The sequence below is a fragment of the Aythya marila genome, assembly GCF_965140915.1.
Source record: "Aythya marila genome assembly, chromosome: 3".
Taxonomy (NCBI): domain Eukaryota; kingdom Metazoa; phylum Chordata; class Aves; order Anseriformes; family Anatidae; genus Aythya; species Aythya marila.
This window is the reverse complement of record NC_139044.1, coordinates 8,594,617-8,618,874: the sequence shown is the minus strand read 5'-3', so window position 1 is coordinate 8,618,874 and position 24,258 is coordinate 8,594,617. Positions and strand designations below refer to the sequence as shown.

At 42.9% G+C, this 24,258-nt stretch overlaps 1 protein-coding gene across 8 annotated transcripts in view; it reads left to right on the top strand.

Moving 5' to 3' along the window:
- Positions 1-306: 306 nt before the first annotated feature.
- KIZ (kizuna centrosomal protein) overlaps positions 307-24,258 on the top strand; it is a 60,577-nt gene continuing 36,625 nt past the window's right edge. For 3 of the 8 annotated variants that reach the window (XM_082757156.1, XM_082757157.1, XM_082757154.1), the window contains exons 1-4: positions 10,981-11,089; positions 15,674-15,736; positions 17,608-17,764; positions 21,859-21,948. In XM_082757156.1, the coding sequence (XP_082613282.1) occupies positions 11,016-11,089; positions 15,674-15,736; positions 17,608-17,764; positions 21,859-21,948 (384 nt within the window). In that variant the 5' untranslated portion in view covers positions 10,981-11,015. The other 5 variants (XM_082757158.1, XM_082757159.1, XM_082757155.1 and 2 more) reach the window with 5 other exon arrangements.

The following is a 24,258-nucleotide window of genomic DNA, read 5'->3' as shown; positions in this document are numbered from 1 at the left end:
AGAAAAAAGAGAGAAAAAAAAAAAAAAAGAAAAAGAAAAAAGGGGGAAAAAAAAAAAAAGAAAAAGAAAAAAGGGGAAAAAAAAAAAAAAGGCCAGACCCCAGCACCCTCCTGCCGGCCTGCACGGGGTCGCGCTCCGCGGGGCTCCGCCAGGTTTCCCCGTGCCGCCGGGCAGAGGCGCCCCCTGGCCGCCCCCCGACACTCCAAGTCCCAGCCCCCCCCGCCAAGCAGCAGCCGGGGGCGGCCCTGCTGGCCCAAAGGAGTAAACCAAGCATTTAAAAAAACGGGGAAAGAAAAATGAGGAAGGGGCAGCGGGAAGCGGGACAGGACACGGCCGGGCCGGCGGCGGCGCCCCGCAATTTGTTCCAATGGGTGGCTGTTAGCAAGCTGGCAATTTGAGCCGGCTGGGTGTTATTTAGTGCAATATGAAATCAAATGATCCTATTTCCCAAATAACAGCCTCTGTGAGGAGACGCGGACGCCCTGAAAAGGTAATTGTCTCCTGATGACATCCCCACCGCACCGCCGGGCTGGGCGGGCAGGGCCGGGGGAGGGGGTCCCGCTCCGGTACCGGCCGGGCTGGGGGCTCCGACGGGCTGGGGGGCGGCCTCGGTACCACCAGCACGATTTCCTCTCCCCACCGGGGCGGGACCCGGAGGGAACCTTTGGAAAACCCCAACTTGTTGCCGGCGTTGTTCTCGCTGCCCTCTCGGCAGAGCCGTTGCCCGCCCGGTGCAAAAGGGCCTCGGCCGAGCATCGAGTCCCCTGCCACCCCTGACGGGGTGCGTCCCGGGGGCTTTGGGGTTTTGGGCAGCGCTGGGACTGCAGACGGGGACGAACATCCCCCCTGCTACCCCCCGGCTGCGGCTCCCGGCCCGGCCGCGCTGCCGGGGGGCTGAAGCTGCCAGAAGTAAAGTACCCGAGGTAGAGAACGGGGGAGAGGAAGAGAGAGGGAGAACAAATAATAATGATAATAATGATAATAATGATAATAATGATAATAATAAATTTTTAAAAAGGCGAGCACGGAAAGAGGAGGAGAAGCCGGCGGGACCTACCTGGATCCGCTGCCCGCCCGGGGCGCAGCCCGGCCCCGCGGCGATGTTTTTCCTTTTCTTTCCCATCTCGTTTGCGGCAGCCAGCGGCGTGGGGAGAACAGCGGGCGGCTCCGCTGTCCCGGGACCGGCGGGACCGAAGGAGAGCCGGAGGTTGGCACCAACTCCCGAAACTGCTGGCGCCTCGCGGGTGGAGGCTGCTTCCTTTGGTTGCTCGCTCGGGGTTGGGGGTCGGTTGGTTGCTTGCTTTTCTTTTTTCCTTTTTTTTTTTTTTTTTTTTTTTGTTAAATATATATGTATATTTAAAGAAAAAGCCTTTGCCCAGCTCAGACCCTTCTCTTGCTGCCGGTGACGGGTTCGGCGGGCCTGAGGGAGGCCGCAGGACGCAGCGCCGGAGTCCCGGGGGGGCCGCAGCTCCGCGCTGCTGGCACGGCTGCCCGGGCCGCCGCGAGGTTCCCGTGCGGGGAAGGGACGCGGAATTGCAACAGAGCCATCGGGGGTGCCCCCGGCTGGCTGCGCGTCCCCTCCCCTCGGCGCTGCTGGGGGAAGCGCCGCGGCTGTGTGTCCGTACGCCTGTCTGTCTGCCTGCCCGGCAGAGCCGGGAAACCGCGGAGTCCGCGGTCTTTCCAGCCGGGAAGCGGTTATGAACTTCCCTTGCACTTCTTTTTTTGTTTGGTTCCGTGCGTTCTTTTATTAAAAAATAATTAAAAAAAAAAAAAAAAAAAAAGCGCATAATCCCTGTAGGAGAATAGGTAGCTTTGTGAAACAGTTGCCTTCCCTTTTAAGTCCGTTTGGGGAAAAAAAAAAAAGGCAGAAATGTAATCCTAAAATATGCGAGTAGAGGGACTCAGAATAAGCCAGAGGCTGACTTGCATGTGAGCTCTGGGTTCGTCTTTCTGCTAAAACCTGCTGAGCAGGGTATATTTACTGACCAAGAATAAAGGCTTGCTCATGGAAAAGTTTTTGGACTGCTGCAGTTGCCATTGCTGCTCGGGAGACAAGGACTGGCCTGTCAGTATTTAGCAGGCAAGCCCCAGCCACAGTGGGTGCTGAGAGCCCGGCTCAGGTGCCCCAGTTCCCCCTGTCCCTGTCCCATCCTGTCGGGAACAGGCTGCCTCAGGGCCACCTGCCTGTGCCCAGTGCTTGCTGTGTGCTTCTAGCAATGGGCAAAGCGCTTGGGACCTCTAGCCTGAAAGTCAGCCCAGTGAGACAGACCCTTGCTATTCATGCATCCTACCTGGTTACCCGATTTACATCAGTGTTTACTCAAAAGTAGAGCTGAAGCCAATTTTAGAGTACTCTCTAAATGCACCGTTGGAATATTCTCCATCTGTTTTCAAGCCTTTTTGAGAGCTCCTGCTTCAGGTTCCTATTTTATATTCGACGTGATTATTTACTGTTGCATATACTAAATGGAGTGCAGAGGGCAGGGCCCAGTGATGCTTAGCTCTGAGCAGACACAATTTAATTAATTTAATAGTCTTATGCTTGTTCTCCTGCTTTTCAAATGAATGAATGGTTTATACACATGGTTGATTTCATTCATCGCCACAATAATCTTCTACATAGGACAGAGGAGAAAATAATAAATCACAGAAAAGCAGCACAGCACTTTGGGACGGGAAGTGAAAAATACTATGTCCTCTTGAAACTAGATTTCAAAGGAAAAAAATAGAGAAACAGCATATAGCTGTCACCCTGCGTGGCATGCAGACTGGCTCTACTGGAAAGCACGCCAGCTTCTCTGGCTGTTCATGGGGTCAGGATGCCCACTTCCAAACCTCATGCAGAAGTAAAAATTAAGTGGATACAGTGACCAAATGGTCACTGGAAATTAGTTCAGAATTAAACATAATTCCAGCTCAACAGAACAGATTTTCCATGCATGCTGCTGCGGCTATTTTGCTGATTTGCTCGCTTTCTGTTTTACAGAGACACTGATGACTCACAATCATGCTGAAATAGAAACATCTTTAAGAGGGTTTAAATATTTTGTTTTATGGTAGTGAGGGATCCTCAGGAGGCTCTCTGTTTGTAAACGTGTGTGTAAAGAGGAGCACCTCGCTACCTGTGGCAAGGGCTAGGAACAGCCACAGAATCTGGCTTCCCTCACCCCAAATGCCACTAAACTGCAAGACTCGTCCAAGTGCTTCCCTTTGTTTCAAACCCTTGTAGCTTGGAGCACTTGTTGAACCTGATAACAAGTGCATCAAAGTGGCTGACAATTACGAAATAAACAAATATCATTTGAGGCATTTTTGAGCAGAATCCAGTAATACATAGATTAGCTTATTGATGTCGTTATCATGTCGAATATTATTCATACTTCTGATATTTCTGCTGTGCAGTAGCATTCCATGCTCAGTAAAGATCACATTATCTCGCTATGCAAAAGGCTTCATTAATCAAAACAGACAATAGGCCAGACATTCTCCCTTTAAGTCTAGGATTTTGGATCCTCCAGTCTTTTTACCTTGTCTAAATGCCTCATCCCTGTCAACATGGAAAGCAACTCTACAAAACAGATCACTCTAAAATGCGGTGCTAAAAGGAAAACATCTAACTCAAAAGAATTTCTCAGTTATTTTATATCTTCCTTTTAGCATTTCAAGATTTGTGGAGAAAAACTTTCTCAGTATTTCATTCAGTGCATCAGATCAATGCACTCAGTTGTTAAAATACTAACAAAAGAGCCCAATGCATCTTTGTCCTGTAGAACAGCGGGCGCAGCATCTGCTAGTTCAAGGATTGCGGACCTTGCTAGCCGTGCCTTGGCAGCAACCCCTTGGTGGTGAAGCGCAGCCATCAGGTCACTGCTTCCAGAGGGAGGATCCTGGCAAAAATGTGGCATGGCCCTGCCTTGGCACAAAGGACCAAGCTCTGAAGGAGCAGTGGGATGCTTCTACTTTGCCTGGTTGCCCCATGAATGGGCAGCTACAAACGCCAGCCCGCATGCAAAGGAGGCAGGGAGGTGCTCGGGCACAGGTTGATTCATTTGCAGAGTTTGGAGATGTCGGGTTGCACTTGCCATGGCTGGTGATCTCCATCTGCAGGATTTGACAATGTTCAGCCCTGGTGGCTGTGGTCATGGTCTGTGCTGTGTGGTCGCGCAGGGTCCAGCCGCAGTCTGTGAGGAGGAGCAGCACAACTGGCTTTGCACCTCTGCTCCTGCAGTGACCCCAGCAAGCATAAAATGGCCTTTCCTGCAGAAATACAGCACAACCCTTTCAGTTGGAGCAATGGAGGTTAAAGTAGTGGTTGTATGGGGTACTCTGCAGCATGAAGCAGGCAGATGATTTAAGATAAGACAGGAGTCAAGCCCTTTGATGGCTTGCTCTGAGTAGCCTAGCTCAAATTCAGCTTCTTGTCTCACATCTCAGAAAACCTAAATCCAGTTCTTGTTTCTCCAGAGACAGGGAAACTCAGTGCCGTCAATCTACTCATTCCTCTTCAGACAACAGATATTTAAACAGACTAGAAGCTGCTGGTTAATTCATGTCTACATCTTAGAAACTGCGGTGACTTTGAATTATTGGGAAAGCAGAGAGACCTACAACCTCCCAGAAATCCTCTCCAGACTCATTGCCTTGCAGGAAACAGAGAAGAGTCAGGTCATACATGAGCTCTCCTGGTCTTAGAGCTTCCCATGCTGTGGAGGAGACTCAAAAAGCACTTTGAGATGGCTGCGGACAGGGGGATTTCCCAGCAAGGGGCCTCTAAACTGGTCCCCTTCCCATGGCATGGCGTTTCTCACTCATTAACAACACGGCGGTGTAAACAGTGGTGTGTGCTTGTATCTAAATTCTACAGGATTAATTCTGAATTCACTGACAATGGCATTACTAGAGACTTTTCAATGATTTCAACAGGCTTTGGATAAGGCTCTTACATTCTTAATAAACATTATATGGCTTTAAATGCTGTATTCTTGTTCTTAAGTTTGTATTTAATCATTTATTATCAGCGGCTTCTGTGTTAACAAGTTCTTGCTGGAGAAACTCATTTCACCTGTCCTGTCGACAACAAACACTGCGTTCTTCAGTAAGACAATGTATTTTCTATTTATGCATCAGACACAAGTAATAATAGGTTTCAAGGAACTGTAACATTTAATAAAAGCATTTTATTACATTTAAATTTATTAAAATTTAAGCATTAAATTCAACATGTTAATTACTGCTTCCATGCATTGACACTGACAGTCAGAAATGGATCCACATAACTGCTCTGCTGAGATATGTTCACTGGTGCTATTTGCTCTTTGATTGCTAATGTATTATTAGTGCTCTTCATTTGGGACTTGATTCATTAACAAAAAGACTTATATGGGCATTATGCAAATTTTTGTATGTCTTTTACATAGCTACCAGGGCATGTATTATGAATCTAATTGAAAAAAAAAAAAAAAAAAAAAAGAAAATGTATTCAGTTATGTCCTGGCTTGTGGGCAAGCTGCAGCTAAATGTACAGCTGCTCTCAAAACCAAATAAGAGCATAGAGGAAAAGCCTCTTTTCAGTATATCACAGCCTGGGCTTCTGCAAATCCCCTCCCAGTGAAATCACACAACCCCTCCAGACTGCTGTGTTTTGACAGAAATAACAAAATGGTGGCAGAGAACTGAGATTAATTTTTCAGGCTCTGTTACGTATATCATCTGTGTATATTCTGTATACATCAGTGTTCCAGGATGACCACCCTTTTGTTTTTTACGAATGATTTATCTTAATGCTTTTGAAGTTGTGATTTGGTTTATTCTATTCTAGCAATATCTGCATTCCTCACAGTAAGTGAAAATACACAGAGGGCCCTTAATCTGTAAAGCCTCCTTGCTGTCATTAGAGCAGTCGTGCCGAGGGCTGTGTCTGTTGGGAGGCAGTGTCCCAAGGCACCCTACGGGAGGATACCAACAACTTCTGGTTGTGCAAGCAGCTTCCTGTCATTCCCAGACCTAGTGGCATCTCGGACCTCTCTGACCTTCTCCAGCTGGCCCTAAGCCTTTTGCTGGATGAGCTGCCTCTGGAGGGATGTCTCTGGAGGCATGTGCTTATCATCTGTCCCTTGTCTTTTTTTTTTTTCATTTTTCCCCTACAAAAATACCCTCTCTTTTACTTCCTTCTTCCTCGTTTTCTCTCATTCCTTTTTTCTCCTCAAGGTAGGCCACCCCACAGCCAGATGCTCACCACAACGAGGCAAATTCTGCACTTTGCAGGGTACTGTTATATCTCCAGAGGAAAGCAGGACACCAAAAGCACACATTGTTTCTTCCCTCAATTAAAAACAATGCGTTGAACTGTAAGATTAGTGCACATCAATCCCTTCTTCATTTGAATTGAGAGATACCTTCATTTGGCAGCTATTGAGGAAAAACATAATTTCATTCAAAGTGCATTTAGTAAGACAGAACGAGACAGATTTCTTTGACAGTTGTACAGCTCTTATCAGATTACATTAAAATTAAATTAAAACAATCTAAAAGAAGTGTTAAGTACTAAAGGAAGAACACAAACAAAACACTCCTCTTTGTAGGCTTTCAGGGATGGGGTACTGATGTTAGTTATCAGGGATATGAGTAATAAGATTATTCATCAGTCAATTATGAGCCCATCAGTGTCAGCATGAAGGATTTCATCACAGACCTGGCTCTGTAACGCCTCAGAGGATTTGAGTGCACCCTGCATCACCAGAGACTAAAGGGACAAGAGGGAAAAATGTGGGAAATATAGTGGAGGGACTGGGTTCCAGCTGCTTATTTGCACAGCTGCTCCTGTGTGCTCCTAGGAAATGTTCCTAGAAGTGTGCTCACTGTGAGGAGAGCTGCTTGGTGGATCAGGGGCAGGGGAACCTGCACCCCATGAGTAAGCAGTGGCAGCAGCTCCCTGAGCTGGCACCATTCCCTTCTAGAATTCCCTTCTGCTGTGCAGGCAGTGCCTTGAGACCCCTGCCCCCTGTGTTTGCTTGGTTTCACGATTAAAATATCACCAGTGTTGGCATGGGTCATGAGATGAATAAACTGTGTAGTCCTACAGATCTCTCTTCCTGAGCCGAGCCGTCAGGTGGACATCAGTTTCTTTGAACCGAGACTTGCAAATCTTAAATTGGGTATAAAAATTTTCAGTATGTAAATATAATATGCGTTCATAGTTTCAGCAATGTAAGTGTTTGAAAGTTTTGATATTATTTTAGCAAGCACAAATATTTTCAAAAGCAGTTTAGTCTTCCAGAACCAAACCTGGTATGTCACGGGTACAGGCTTAACAAAACCAAATTCTTTGCCTGTTTTGAAAAATAACAAAAATGTAGTGTATGTAAGTGTTTTCTTGTTCAAATGCCAGGTAGCATTTGACAGTTTTCTGCACTGACAATCAGTGATGCATTCAAAATATGTCAGACTGATGGAGGGTGTTTCACATCTGACATTTGGAAATAACAAGTTTTTAGTGTCTCACCTTAGTGTTAAAGGGGAGACTATTTATTTTGATGTAGATATTAGCAAGGAGAGTTCATATGAGAGATGCTCAGAAAAATAAAATAAAAATGATGCAAACCTTGTTATTTCCATTTTATCTGTCCCCATGACTGAGCAGGAACATCATGCTGGTACAAAGGCTGGGGAGATGTTTCAGTACTATGAACAGTTGGGCTAGCCAGGGGTAGGATCCCACAGTTAGCTTTGCACAAGGGCCATTTGTAGAGGCCTTCACAGAGTGCTCTCTGGCACCAGACAAAATCACCAAAATGAGGTGAAATGGGTGATGCTCACAGTCTGAACTTCCTTACCTGATTTTGAGCAAGGCAATCAGGGAGACACACCACTCCATCTCGTTGGGTCCCCGCACTGAGAAGCGGTGACTGAGCCGGGGTGGCTTCCAGCTGGCATGGCCAGCACTCAGGTGGGATGTCTGTGAGCAGACCTATGGCTTGCTCCCATGGCATCAATGCGTTGCAGTCGCTCAAGGAGTGGGGCTATCTCTGCAGCTGCGGTGTCAAAGGTCCGTTCTTTTTCCCTACACATTTGTAAAGGGAATGGCAGTCACTGATGGACCTGGACCTGAGCTATGAAGCCACAATCCAGGTAAAAATGTCCAACTTTGGAAATTTAGGCAAGGTCAGACCTAGATTCTGCCTCTCAGCTCTTGTTAAGATGTGAAATTGTGCTGCCGCAGAGGTCTCAATAACATGTACTTGCTTTCAGTAAATAGAAGAGTAAGAAAGAACAGTACATCTTTTATTATGAGTGCATCTTATGTGAATTCAATAATAAAGGCTCCCAAATCTGCAAATCCTTTGCATGTGTATTTTCTTGAGTAGGCAGGCTCTTACATGAGCTAAAGCCTTCCATATCTTATTGAGCCATTTATTTATAATAGATATGCAAAGGCTAAGCCAGACAGCAGCTATGATTATTCAAGTGACAGAAGCTAATTTGGGAACTGTTAAGTACCACTGCATCACTGCAGCAAAGCTTTTTGCTTTACATTTGAATTTGGTTATCCCAGTTTGAGGATGCAGGTGAATGGAGCCACACAGGCTCAAAACCTGGCAGAGGACCCAATCCATGGGACAAGGTCACCGCTGCTGGAATCTGAAGCTACTCCTGAGGCTCTGGAGCGCGTGAACCCCGTGCAACTAGTGTAGCGTCTCTCTTCCAGGGCCCCAGTGATGCCCTCAGTCATGGCAGTATTACCTTGCAAGTGAAACTGATTCTTTCATGTCCCTGTTGTTGAGCAGAAGTTCTAATGAAGGGTAATTATGATGATGATCCTGTACAAACTGTATAATGATTCCTGCTCTAATTATGCTTAAACATTTTCTAGCTACACACAATTTTGTCCATTGATGTAGCATTGCTTTGCCTTAAATTCAAATACCCTCTCAGTATGGGAGGAACCATCTTTATTGGTGAATTTAAGCACTGGTTTCACAACTTCATTTCAAAGGGATCTAAGTTTTAATCTGAAAATTAAAAAACTGTGTTTTTCTTTCCCACTTTGTTTATGCTGGAGATCTGAATGTGGGGCTTGTCTTGACTGCCCCAGTGCTCACTGAAGGTGGTGTGACTTTTTCCACTGACCAACAAAGTTTTGTCTGAAAACATTAATAAGCTGTGCCAACTGGACAAGGTCACAATTCAGAGAAGGAGCAATCGTGAATTTTATTGAAATGTTTGGTTTCTATACAAATGGAAATTAGCCATTTGCATTTTTTTTTCCTGTGTACCATAAACTCAATAAAGCAAACTGTTAAAGGGAGTACAAACAAAGCTGTCATATTTTCTCTGTGTATGTTAGGATTTTAGACTCACTGTGCCCCAGATAGTATGCTTGCCTTACTGGTTTTAACGTTTTTAAAGTCTTGGAAATTCCCTGTCTTCCAATACCCACTCCTCACATGATTAATGCATTAGCATTGGTATTGGTACATCACCATGGCCCCTTTTACTGTAAGTGTTCAGCAGCTCCCAGTTATTTTTGGATTTATGTCCTAGCACCTTGCAAAGTCTCTATTTTTCAGAAAAATTCTGAATTTTTTTGAGGGGGGCTGAGACATGGAAATTACTACCTCAAGGTTATAAAAAAGATGGCAGACTGGAGACTTGACTCTGCACTACAACCATTTGAACAGCTGTAGTAATCATTGAATTAACAGATTTCATGTCAAATTAACAGTGTAAGTAATAATTTGGGAATAAATAGTGTAAATCTCCAGTCCCCTGTTGTCCCAAAGGTCATGCTGCAGATTTCCCTCAACAAAATGCCTCAGGCCCTTGCTAGGTCTGCACAATGACCCTGTTCTGGGTGCAAGGGTGCTTCCCTCGAGCCCTGCCTTGCCCCAAGGACAGCTCTCACCAGGGGGATACCTCTCGCTGTGGGGACATCTCTTGATGTGGGACAGCTCGCTGTGGGTCCGCTTGCTGCGATCCCCTATGTAGCATTGCCGGGTCTGGGAGCAGCTCAGGCACAGCTCTGCAGGCAGCAGTGCCTCAGGCATCTCCTTGCCATAGGGGCCAGCACAATGGCTGCTTACCCACGTGTATGTGTACGTATATGCATGTATACATATTTATGGACAGACAGGTATACATATCTGTACATATTTACATACATGTGTGTATACATATGTATATATATTTATGTACACGTGTATACCTATGGATATGCATTTATGTACACACATGTATACATATGTATCTACGTACACACATGTTGGGCCCCTCGCTACAAGAAGGACATCGAGGTGCTCGAAAGAGTCCAGAGAAGGGCGATGAAGCTGGTGAAGGGCCTGGAGAACAAGTACTATAAGGAGTGTCTGAGGGAGCTGGGCTTGTTCAGCCTGGAGGAGGCGCAGGGGCGACCTTATTGCTCTTTATAAGTACATTAAAAGAGGCTGTAGTGAGGTGGGGGTTGGTCTATTCTCCCATGTGCCTGGTGACAGGATGAGGGGAACGTGCTTAAGTTGCACCAGGGGAGGTTTAGGTTGGATGTTAGGAAGAACTTCTTTACCGAAAAGGTTGTTAGGCATGGGAATGGGCTGCCCAGGGAAGTGGTTGAGTCCCCATCCCTGGAGGTCTTTAAAAGACGTTTAGATGTAGAGCTTAGGTATATGGTTTAGCGGAGGACTGTTAGTGTTAGGTCAGAGGTTGGACTCGATGATCTTGAGGTCTCTTCCAACCTAGACAATTCTGTGATTCTGTATTTATGTGCACAGGGGCATGCATACACCACGTGAGGCTCGAGCCTGCTGTTTTCACGAACTGCGGGCGCAGGGCGGGGAGCCGTGCCGTCCCCGTTTGCCGTGCCACCCCCCGAGCTCCCCCGGGCCTGGGGCCACCCCCCGCTCCCAAGCCTCCCGCGCGCCGCCAGGCCCCGTCGCCATGGCAACGCGCGGAGGGACCTTCCGGGGCGTGGCGGCGCGGGGCAGGGCGGGAGGCGTCGCGTTGGCCACGGCCGTAAACAGCGCGGCATGAGGCGGGGGGCGGGCCGCGGCTCCGGCACCGGCAGCGGCACCGGCGGCCTCCTGCGGCGCCTCCGCGACAGGTGAGGGGGCCCCGCGCCGCGCTCCCGGGGGGCCGCGCCAGACCGGGCCGGGCCTGCCGGGGACCCCGGTTGCTGCCCGCCGCAGGGGCTGGGAGCCGCTTCTGAGCGGTGATGGGCACCGGGGCGTGCGGGTCCGGCGCTGCCTGCGGTAGCGCCTTGGCAGAAACACTGCGGGCGGCTTCGCTGAAGTCCTGTTTTGGTCCGGAAGACCGATGGGAAACAAAACAGGAATGGCTTTCTATTGGGGAAGAAAGTGGGGGAGAATACATGTATGTACAACACGGTGGTGGCTTTTTATTGTCTAGAAGTTACAGAAGTTGTAGGTTCTTGATAGGGAAAGCAGCGTGTCTAGAGCATGGCATCAGAAAGTGAAGGAGGGGAGCAGATTAAAATCCCAGTGCTCGAGCCTGCATACTGCTGTGAGCACTGTGTCTGTGTGCAGCTCTCCCCCTGCCAGGAGCAGGGGTGCCTTGTGCCCCCTGAGGCTCTGGGCCACGCCGGCCACCTCTCTGCATCAGGTCACATCTCTGTCATCAGGTCCCGTGCTGTGCGTGTGGGCTGCCCCTCACCAGCTCTTCCGAAACCACCAGGAACAGGCTGCATCTCAGACACCAGCTCCTCTGTCTCGTTTGCTTATGCCAGGAGGTTCAGGAGACATTGTGGGCAGGGGATTACAGGCAGGCAGCATGATCGCGTGAGCTGTGCTTCCTTTGCAGACCCAGCTGACAAATGTTGTGATAATAAACAGACCTTTTCTGGCATGCTTGAAGTGCCTGTGCTTTAACATATATATTAAAAAAAAAAGAAAAAGAAAAAGAAAAAGATTGTATTGATGGTGTTGACAAATGTGTAACCGTTTATCCCAGATCCAGGTAAATAAGTTGTATGCTGCTATCTGGGGAGTTTGAAGGGTTGCCTCCGGCAATGGTGCTGCAAAGCCAGTTGCCTTTCTGGAATTTCACAGGTAAAGTGATAATTTATATCTAAACATTTCTTTAATGTAAAAAAGTATAAAATGTTTAGTAAAATCACTGGATCACTTCAGTTTTTAAAGTCACACCTTGGAAATTCTGCACTGATCCAATTTCAAGTCACCTCTTCTGAGAGCTGAAGTGCCCAATAGCTGTTTCACTCCAGATTGCAGTCCTGCTTTGAGCTCTTCAGTTTAAGCAAGCAGGAGGCCATGGCTAAGGAGCCATATATGCAAGAGCTTGTGTGTGGTGGAGGAAGCTGCTGCTTGGTTGTGTCTCCCACCTGTCTGTTGGTGAGCTCAGAGGGAGCTCTTGTGAATATTTCTTTTCTTCCTGTTTTCATCTCTTCTTTTTTTTTTCCCTCTAAATACCTGAGTTTTAAAGTGTCTGAGAAATTAGCCTTGTGCAAACTAGTGTTGTGCAAAAAACATAACTATCTTAATGTATATCTTAGACTTTATTTGATGAATTTTATTTCTTAATGCTGGTACATAGTCCAGTCAAGATATAAACAGTACTGCGGGCATAGGTCTCTGTAGACAGGTCAGTGGTGTCTGTATGCAAAATTATGGACAGTTAGATATTGGGTGTCTGAGGTAATAAATGAACTGGGGCGGAGCGTTTACTTTGGTGTTTAATTACAGAACTGACTGTGTTGTGATTACTCAGCATTTACTCTTGCTGGTGAGAGAGGCAGTGTTTGAGATGAAGTAGATAAATTATTTAGTTAAGTGCTGTACTTAACACCGTGACTAACTTTGAAATTAGCATCCTTCTCAAACAGTGAGGCCAGATGCCTCATGCTACGGGTGACTTGCTGTAAACATGTGCAAATACTGACAAGCCCTGAGCAGAGAGTGTAAAACAGGTTTATTAGCTTCCAAAATATTTGCTGGTATCAGTTACATGTGTTTGTAGAAGGTGGTGCTGAACAGGCCCTCTCGAACCTGTCCAGGGGATTGGATTTGCATGCAGGAGGCTTTGAGCATCGTGTTTCTCCAGGATTCGAGTGGTGAAGTGGCTGCTGCTCTTACTGAGTCTGTGCCACCTTTCTTCCTCCCTGAGAAAGCTAGCTTGTGCTGTTCTAAAGGAAACTGGCTACCTGCAAACACAACTCTTTGTTTCTCTTTTGCATGCTTGCTTGCATCTTTTACAGAAGTGGGCTGTATTTGCTGTAGTTGGTTAATTGGCTTGTTTTGTCTTTCTGGCCAAAGCCTTACATGATACCTACTGGTATACCCTGAGCAGGCTGTCCAGGTACTAGGCTAGGCTGTTGGATACAGCTCAGTGCTAAACAGTTGGTTTAATGTAAGACTGGTGTAGAAAAACAACTGTAAAAATTACATTTCTTACTTCTATGGAAAGTTTGCATTGTATTTAAGTGCTTCACAATTTTCTCTGTACTTTTCTCAACAGGGTGTCACCACAGTAGTACTGTTATTCCTATGTTATAGATGCAGTACTGAAGCACAAAGAGACCAGGGCCCGGTATCTCAAGAAATATTGAGGCAGATCCTGCTGCTTTGACTAGGAGGTGAAGGATCAGATATCACTACAGGTTGATGCCTGGTGAAATGCCAGAGATTAGACAGAGCTTGTGGTTGAACAGAGAATTTAATTCTGCTTTCAAATCCCAAAGAAACACGCTTTCTCTGCAGACTGAAGATTCAGGGTTGTTTGAAAAAGCCACCTGGATCCTTACAAAGTCCTGAAGTGTTCTATTTTTGCCTATTTAAGAATAAAGTTTATAACTGGCTGTTTGCAGTGCTTTAACCTGATGCAAATAGAAGCTTCAGGCTGAGAGCTTTATTTTTCAGGTAAAAAGGGAGGTGATGTAGTAATGGAGCAGTCAAAATAGTCTCTGTATTGCTTCAAGCTTCACTTCTGCCACTGACACTAAGAAGCTGCACTGGAACTTTGTTGGAATCTGGGCTACCAAACAAAATAGTTTTGAATGGCTTCTAAATCATGTCTTGGACAGAGGTGTGCTGCAAAACACCCCAGGTGTTACAGTAACCATTTCAGGCATCTGTAATGATGGTAGTCAAATGCTGTGAGGCTCATACCTGATGGTTTTTATACTTCGTCTTCCCTCTAGAGAAGACCTTATTTATATACTCAGGTGCTACCTAAACATCTGTAGCACTGACTAGCAAGTGGGATGCTGGTAGAAAGGAAATGATCTTTCAGGAACCGAGGAGTGAGATGTGCTGTGCAATCTGTGGTATCGGAGGATGAGAAACAGGATTGGAGCCAATGGCTGTTCGCATCTGTTGACTCTTATATCCATCAGGATATCACAGTGTTCTTCATCGAGTCATGAAAATTACTTCTAGAAGTGTAAAAACAAGATCTTGAAATCTGCTTTTGCTTAGCTGTCCATCATGTAAAAGGAAATTGAACGGATGAGATCCCAGATGAAGCGTGGCTTTTAAATTGCATACATGACATGAAAACGTAATCTTGTTTCAGACAGTGGCAGGATAAGATGGATAAAATGTATGCCTTGATCTTGCAGACTTAAGAAGCAGGAAGGATTTCCTTGCTTTCCTCTGGTGCAGGGCAAGTGGGAGGAGGCAAATATGTGTGGCTGTGACATGCACGTTTGTAGGGGAATGCATGGAAAAGCACGTGTAGCCATATGGCTGCATGCAATCTCACATGTATGCCCGCAGTGCTCTCGCCTGTGCGGCCTTCATAGCTAGTAAAAGCTGGTGATTATTTTTAATGAACAACTTAAGGTACTTGCTTTGATTGTTGCAGGATTTGTAGTGTGTGCCTACTGGAAGCCCTTGTCTCATCAATTGTTTTTTACTGATGGGGTAGTTGCTCCTTTTCAGAAACAGTTTGTAGTCATTAACTAATATTACCACCTTTATTCTGTCGTACTCCTTCTGAAAACGGGTATCTGAATTATGCTGTGGGTCAGGCATGGAGTTTGTTGTAAAGCAGTATGAATTTCCCCATGGACCTATACCATTGCACTGCTTTTGACAGATACGGATGTCCCCACAGCGTTTTAACAACCGTAAGTTTTTTTTGTTACATTTATCTGTTGCCCTTTAGTAGTTCCAGCAGGTAATGCTAGCGTATCTCTAGATGTATTTGATCTTAATGCATGAGTCTGAAATATGTAGCTGATTTTAAGTTAAAAACTATTGTGTGAAATACTGCCTGTTTGAGGAAGTTAAGCTAAATATTTCCTGCATTGAACGTGGTTTGTTGAGTGACTCGGACTAGGTGAGAGGATCTCAGTGCTTAGAGCATCTCCAGAGGCTGCTGGAGAAAGGACTTGAAATAGGAACTTTAACTGTGCAGGAGTCTTTTTGGCTGTGCTGTTGGGGTTTAAATGGATATATACGTGTTTACGCGTTGTCATCTCTTTGCTGCCCTCCCTTTAAAACAACCTAGCTCTTCCAGTGAAGAGCAGAGGGAGAAGTAAGAACTTTTTTTTTTTTTTTGTGACAAGCTTGGCTGGCGGATCAAGGCATAAGACTACCAATCTGTAGGAGAAATGTGTTCCATTCTCTGAGAAGTATATGCTCTGAATAATGTTGACTTCTTGCGCTTTGAGAATTTAAATTATGAAATTTTTTTGTTTGCTTTCTTCTAGTGAAACCAGAAGGCTGGAATTGGAAAGAAAACTGGTGGAATACAAAAAATCTGATGCATACCTGTAAGTTTATTTAAAAAAAAACCTTATAGACTTTTTTAGTTACAAAGACTACAGTATCACAGGATGCTTTTGGAATGTTATCTTGATGTTGATTTTGTAATGGTTCTAGGGTCTTAGAATGTCCTTAAACTTTTAGGAAGTACTACAAGATATTCTAGGTTCTGGTCCTAGCTCCCTGGATTGTTTCTGCATTAACTATTTAATGTGAATTGCACATACAGTTTGTTTTGTCTTTTTTTTTTTTTTAAAAAAAAGAGGGTGGAGGTTAAAAAACAAACAAACACTTGTTACTCTGGCCGTGTATATTAAACAATTGTTCATATTTCTGCATTTGCATTCTCTTGTCCTACTGATATTGTTATATACATGTATAACATGCATGAGGTTATAAGCATTGCTATTAACAGCCTTATTGAGGAAGACCAAATGATTTGAACTTGCTGCCAATTACCAAATTACCTGTTAAGTTTAGTTCAGTGTGGTTGCTTCTCTTATGAACAAAGCTTCTTGCTTTTTTATCTCCTTTTTATATTTGAACTGTGAAATTCCTGCCCTGAGCAAGTTAGAATGGAGGGGAAGAGATTCCAGAACTGATGGCCTTCCAGTGAGCATATGAGCATTGAAAGATCCTAGCTTTCTTATAGCCTATGTAGTTCTATGGTGGTTTTTTTTTTGGTTTGTTTTTTTTTTTTTTGAGTTTGGGAAGAACTTTGCCATAAATCTGTTCTTAAAATAAAATAGTATGAAAAGCATGGGTTGTTTATTTGAAATTGACTGTAGAAGCCTCCCTTCCAGAAGAGGATCTGGAATGTGGTGTCTGCACGGATGGAAGTCTCTTAGCTTGCCAGGAACGGCACCTGGATTCCAGAGAGGAGCAGATTTTTAGGCATTCTTGTCTCTGTAGTGTTTGTTTTCTTAGCTGTGTTTTGTAAAGCCAGAGAGGTGACTCTTCAATTTTAGTTCAAGTGACTGAGGGCTAGGTGCAATCATGGCCAAATCCCTTGGAGACTCCTCTTCTGAAAGAGGGACTTTAGAGTAGAAAATTGAGACTATCTTGAAGAAAAAATACCTCAAGAGGTGTGGAAACATGCACGTGTACTTTTTCACTTTTAATTTGATTTATTTTAATCCAACAGAACTTGAACTGGAGTGTCTGTCAAAATATTGGCACTTTGGGGGGAGTTAGGTCACAATTTCACAACCAATTCAAGCTGACTTATAGGCAGGTTGAGCCCTAAACAGATGAGATCCTGTCTGCCCTTGGTTCATGTGTTCCCTTTAACACTAATACTTGTCCAGCTGACTTATAATCAGACAAAAAAAAATAGGTCTGTCTGAAAGTGAATCTGTGTTTTTCGATGGGTGAGAGAGAGTTCAAACGGATTTTCAGTTGGATTGCTCTTGGCTTAATTTGCCATGTGTGTATAGTATATAGTACTGGCACAAAAAAGAAAGAAGGGCCTGGAGTGAGATGCCCCTTCTGGTGGCAGCATGGATTTAGGTTGATTTAAAGCAACTGTGAAACCACAGCCTTAGTTCACAGTATGCTGGACTTGCAGAACATGTTCTTCTAAATACAGTTTTCATTTTAGACATGCGTATCACATTAATTCAAAGCATAACCCGTTCCGAACAAACTTATGAAATTTTTGAAATGTGTTTATCTTTTTGAGCACCAAACCAAAAATCCTTTTTAAACCTCAAGTTATACAACCAAAAGGACATCACTGTTGTTTAACGTAGCTTTGGACAGTTGGGCAGCTCCTATATAAATGTTAGTATGTATGTGCCTGAAGAAAAGTGGTTGTAATAGAAATGTTTGTTTTAATTTCATACTCCTTAAGTACATGTTCTTCTTCTTTCTCTTGCAGAATAAAACTAAAGTACATGAAGCTGAAAAAATACTTGGAAGAAATAAACGAACGACAAAAAAGAGCTCTTCTGCGAAACCAGGCCATTTTAAAGGAATTGAACCAGTTTGAAGCTCGTATGAAAACTTCAAGTTCGGAGCTAATTCAGAAGATGGAAGTAACTTTCTAGAAGACTTACTGCATTAGTGCTTGTCATTACTACAGGGGTTGCTGAATAGGTTCTGTCTGTGTATTTTGCACATCCAGGCTGGAGAAACTTCATGCCATGTTTGAGTGCTTAAAGCAGAATTTGAAATAAACCCAAACGATACTAGTAAATGAGGTGGTAGACACAACGGTAGCTGCAGAGATAGTCAGTAGCACTTCACAGAACTGTACCTTTGGCCTGTACTACAGGCTAGTGTCCTTATGAGTTTCTTGGAAGTGAGTGAGAACTGACATCAAAAAATTGTGGAGATAGATTGTATCATGTTTGGAGTTATAGTGGTAATAAAACAGCAGGTCTAGGTTAGGACAAGAAGAGGACTAGAGTTGTAATATTTTCATAAACTTTTTTATTAAGATTATATTTTACTAAGGCTTTCTATCACCTAAAAAGCCGCAACATATTTCACTGAAGCTGTTTCAGGACACGTTTTTAATTCTGCTGGCGTGATTGCCCTAAGCAGACATAGCTAGGCTTGTCTCTACCTATTGCGCTTTCTTCACAAAAAGGTATAAGAGTAAGTGACTTTTGTTAAAACAAATTACTGTGTTGGAACTATTTGGACTAAAGCATATCTAAAATGAGTTTGCAGTCAGTTCTATTACTAGGCAGTCCTGTTGAATCACTTAGGTCTTTGCTTTCAATGGTTTTATGTGTACATATGTTTGATTCATTTGCCTTCAGAGCTGTAAAATTTAACTTTTTCTCTGGGCTGGTAAATTAAAACCCAGGGAGTTTTCATCACCTTGAGTAATTGAGATGTTACTATTTTGTGTTACTTCACTGAAGTAACTGAAATATTTGGGATATTACAAAGTGATATAGATTGGAAATGATCTCAGATTCAAAGAAATGGCTTGTGCTCATGCCATTTATATATGGAGTCAAATTTTGGGGGGCTGAAAAATCAAATCTGTTTTTTCTGGGAGGGAAGTTTGTTTATATCCGCTTTCGAAGAGAAGCAGCATTTTTTGAAAACATTTGATGGGGACATTTATGTGATTCTGCCACTCTTTTTTTTAACTTGCTGGAATAAAAGAGGGGAAGAAACAAATTAGTTGGGGTGTTCTAAGCCCCTGTTGTGTGATACGAACGCAATACTGTGTGGTTGTCTAGAACTCAGCTGTGATGGCTTTTATTTGTCTGAAATACAGTTTGAATTAAAACTGGAACAACCTTATCCAAGTATATTGTTTTTTCTTTCCCTTTCCTACTCAGGGACACATGCAATTTCATCTGAGATAGTAGAGCTTAGACTGTGATCCTTTTAAAAGGAGTTGTTTAAAAAATCCTGTGTTTGGGTTCAAGAAATACGCACCAGCACCTTTGGATGACAGTGATACAGGGCTGAAAGAAAAGGTGTGGATTGGCTGATCTGGGGGGTTACAGTTACAGCAACTATAGGGAAAGACAGGTATGAGCACTTCTGAAAAAAGGTAAGAGAAGGAAAGAATCAGACTGTAACATAAACAGGGAGCAGGAGGGAGGAAAAGTGTAAAGCAATGTAGAAGTTTTAAAAACAAGTGAACCTTCATTTAAAATATTCTTTAAGCTTTTCTCATAGTATGCTCTGGAAACAACAGTAGGAAGCATTGTTAGAGCTTACTCTGAAGTAGGGATGTAGAAGCATCAATGTGTTTTTTTTTCTTACTGTCTGGTTTGGCTTTCACTAGCTGCACAGGACAAGAAAGCCTTTGAATGCAGTTCTTCGTTTAGAAAAGTTCCTTTAAATAGATAAATGTATGACTTGAAACGTGAATCTGTTCTTTCAAAAATCCTCTAAACTATTGATACTAATGTTTATAAGGATTCAAAGACCCTTCATTAGCTTTTTTGCATCAGTGTAATGTAACAAGTCCTACACTCTAACTTTGTACTGTAGTTAAAAACATAATGTTTTTAAATTAGTTCTCTGATTGCATCAAGGATCTTGGTTTTGTATTAAGCAAAATGACTAGCTGGCTTCAAACTACTCTGCCATTAGTTGTAACTCACAATATGTTAACCCTGCCTTCCAACGCTCATCTTAAAGTAAATAGCCCTAATCTTTTCTTTTGTCTCTTCAAATTGAATTTTTATGCCTGTAGTAATTTTTAATGATTTTTCTGGAATGCCTTTGGTATCCCGTTTGAGATGGAGTGATGAGAACTGTTCATGTTAATTAACACTCCCTTTGAGATGTTGGTGGGTTTGTGCTTATGTTTCTAGTTTGGAAGGTCGCTTTTGTGTTGTCATGGACTTCAGTGTACAGAGCAGGTGCCTGGGGGCTTAATAGCTGCTCTCCCTGCCTTTGGAAGTGAGGAAGCTCTCCGAAGATACAGATCTCTCTCATGGTGGCAATTGACTTACACTCATAAACCAATCATCTGGCAAGCATCACATGGCTGCATACCTGCATTCATAACTTCCTTGCACAGCTATATTCCTGTCAATGTCTGGTAATTTTTATAGCCTGTTGGATCTGGTGACATTGAAGAAACATCTTTTCTTTGCTTCAGCTTAGTGATGTACAGTTTAGAGACTATCCCTGGGGTCGCTGTGCAAGTCTGTTTTGTTTCAAAGCAGATTGAGGTCAGGAGTATTTTGTGATGCTAAATTTTCCCTGTTGTGTTTAGGGATTTTTTTTGAGCAACCCTCCTGCATACCCTTGTGGTAGGCTGTTACAATGTATTTTTGTGAGTCACAGCTGTGCCATGGGCTGATATGCATGTAGTGTTTCCATTCATTGCTTCCATTTTGGTATTTCTGTGCCATCCATTTTATTTTTGCTGGCTTAGACTTGCTTTTTTTGAGCTGTTAAACAAAGCACAGATTACATACTCTTTATACTACAATTATGAAAAGCTACCTTATTGTGGAGAATTGTGAAGCGTGTAATCATTTAATCTAGCATGGAAGTACAACTGACAGAAATTATTACTTTTTTTTTTTTTTTTTTGCTTGAGAGAGAATGTCCTTTAAGAGTGCTTTATCATAATTATGCACACAATTTATTACTTGCTGTAGCTGAAAAAAGTTTTTGTTTTTGAAAGATTTGCTATTTTGTTGTTTTCTTTTTTGTTTTCTCCCTGTGTTTGTCTGCAGTCTGTTAAGTATTTTGTGGGAGTTGAAGTAAAATCACTCAAGCTTTCAGGAAAATCCAGTAGTTATATCTGAGTTTCTTTTGAAGTTGATTCTTGTTAGGTTAGATTCTGTTTCTTAAAAGTTGTTGTTTTGTTGTTTATAATTTTATGAAAGGCTTCTGTTGCCTGGAAGACAGAAGACTTGCTGAGTACACCATTGGTATGAAGTGCAGGGTTGGTGAAGTTAATTGTTCTAAAGATTTACCTTTATGCATATTACTTGATGCAGAATAAGTGTTGAAGTGCTTTCATTCAGGACCAATGTAACTTGTTATTGGGGTTTACATTTACTAACAAATAGGATTAATTATAGGTGCTGCATGTGCCTGGCTTTAAGCAGTAGTCCTACTACGAATGCATTACATTTGGTCAATTAAACAATGTAGTGGAGGTGAAAATGTTTTACGCAGTTGTTTGTTAGTAACATTAGAGCAAGTTGCTTTTCATGCTGAGCTGCTCTTTATAACATCTGCCATATATTTTTCCTTATAAGAGCTCAATGAGTTATAAGATATACATAAAAGAAAAATTCTGAAGCTCACTTAATCCCAAAGTAATCCCAAAGCAGTGGAGTCATTGTCTTGATACAGCAGAAATAATACTTTAGTGTTACAAAACCAATTGTGATTAAATAAATTCGAATTAGCAGATTACTATTTTGTAGACTTCTAGATTAAGTGAATGAATGAATGTGTATGAAAAACCTACTGAAGGTTGTGTAGAAGTCATAGCATTTGTTTAGGTAAGTGGTAAAAATTAGGAGAAAAGGGGGCTTCTGGCTTTCACTTAGAACAAGTGAAAAATGTTGCCAGGATACTACAAATGAAAGTGTATAATTCGGAAAGCAGTATTTAGTGATTTGTGGTTTATTGGCTTTTTTTTTCCTCTATTTTTATGTAATGGATTTTTTTTTCCCACACTTAGGAATGGTATGGGAGAGAAATTAAAAGTGTGTTGTCGCTTCAAGAGGGCAGCTTGTCAGCACGAGGTGACGAGGAAGAATACAACAAGCAGGTAACGCGGAGAGTGTGTGTGTGTGAAACGTGTTTTATTACACTGATGTTCTTTAAACTGAGCTGCTGCATTAAGAGGCAGACAGGGCGAAGCGGTCTTTGTGGGGATTTTTTGTTGTGGCAGCTGTAGTGAAATATTGCTTAGAGCCTGAGTGAAGCAAAGAATCTGGGTAAAAAGTGCAATTATTTTGATTAAAAAGGGGGAGAAAGGTAAATGTTTGTGGTGTTTGTTGTTCAGCACAGAAGTTATAATGTGCAAATGGTATTCTTAATGAATGGTATTTAAAAAAAATGCAGATGTTGATTTGTGTAGTGTATTTACAGTTTTGTGCATTTTGACCTTTTCTCAGAAGAAGCAAAAAGAGATTGCCTATCTAAGTAACAGACAAAAAGACTGACAAGGAATACTTAAATATATTCTGCTATATATCTGCAGTAATGCAGGCTTCTAATCCCTCCTCCTATCTCCATATAAATGATACAGTTCAAGACCATAGCTGTTTTCTTTGCTAAAAGCAGTAAAGCTCTTTTAGATGAAATGTCTAAAAACATCTTGTAATAACTTGGAGCATGCTGGCAAGAGTAGTCACTTGTGACTATGTGTGAAACCCCCTCAGCTAGTCGATATTGTAATAAGCAAAAATGGTAGCATCACTCCATTATTCAGAAAAGCCAACAGCATGCTTGTCCCTTAGGCTACAGCATTCATTAAGAAAAGCTTACTGGGCTGAAAGCTGGAAACAGATGATAACGGGATATGATTTTCATATTTAATGCATTCCTTGGAAGAGTATGTGTGCTGCAGATTGATAGAAGAATCAACTGCTACTTTACTAAAAGACTTTCTAGTTTGCCCTATAGCTACCGATGGAATCATTCAGCCAAGAAATTAACTTTTTCCCCTTTTACCTGCTTTATGTATCTGCTAAGCAGGCTGCCTGGCTGCCAGTAAATGTTATTATGCAGTTAAATGTTTGGTATTTAAGACTCTTATCAGAAAAGAAACAGAGGCCACACTATTTTGTTTTTATAGTAGGAAGAAGGCTTTCGTTTTTCTTTCTTCAGTGCATTAGCAGTTGTTAATCTGAGTTTACAGGAAGTTTTCCCTATAGATTAAAAAGTTAAAAACCTTGAATTTAGAGCATTCTTTAAAATGTAATATACAAAGCAATGAACCCGAGCAACCTTGACTTATATAAGGAGACCTCCAGCAGTTTGTGAATTAGATTTTTAATTCAGACATGTGAAAAGGTGAGTTTAATTTTGAATACTGGGTTCTTTGATTAAAAGCAGTTGGTGTAGGAGATGCTATTTCTAACCTATAGAAAAGTTGTTTCCACGTAAATACTAGAACATCAAAGGATTGCAGTGACTTAGACTTAAAAAGAAAAAAAATATTTTGGACAGTACAAGTACTTGCTGCTTTGTACAGAATTACAATTAAAGCTTTTTTGTGAACTTTCTTCCCCATTCCCTTTTTCTCCTTATCTCCCTTCTTAATTGGGAAGGTAAGTTCATCTAGGCTGTGCATCATTTTGCCTCGTCTATATGCTGTGTCTCAGATCTCCTATAACTCCATGTTTTTCAGCCTGACTGTGTTTATTTCCCACTACCTTCACCTCACTTGAAATCAGCCTAATCTTATAGTAGAAATATGTGTTGCGGTGCCAGCTTGGATGTCAGCTCACCCTCCTGTGCAGGTGTCGGTGCCCACTGGCATTAGCAGGACAATGCGCTGAGCCTCTGTGCAGCATGTGCTCACGTGCATTGGAGACCAAGATGGACAATAACAGAACGCATTTTCTAGAGGTGCTTAGCATCCCTGTGCCCCTAAGGCACCAATGTGAATATTGAGCACTTCTCTGAGGTGTTGGGTGTGCATACTCTTGTTTTTTATGGGAATCTTTAATCTCCTAAATCATATACCTGAACAGTGATCTAGAAAACCATGATCCTTCATGGAAACGACTTGAACACTGTTACATTGAAGCCCAGTGTAATGGCAGCCCACCATTACATGTTGAAGGAGTTCCTGTATTGAAGAGGTCCTTCTTGGCTGAAAGAGGTATGCAATTTGGGGTTCTGAAACCTTTGTGCAGTGAAGTCTGACTTCAACTTTGAAGCATTTTCTTGAAATCCTTGGACTTGTGCATCTTGGGAATGATGTATCTGTTAGACATTAGGGATAGGGTACCTCCCAGGAACACTTTTGAGTGCCCAAGCATCCTTCCCTGAACCAGGTGAGTATAGTAATCTGCTGCCAAGCAGAGACGATGCCCTCTTACAAGGCCTAATGGAAGGGACTTTGTTC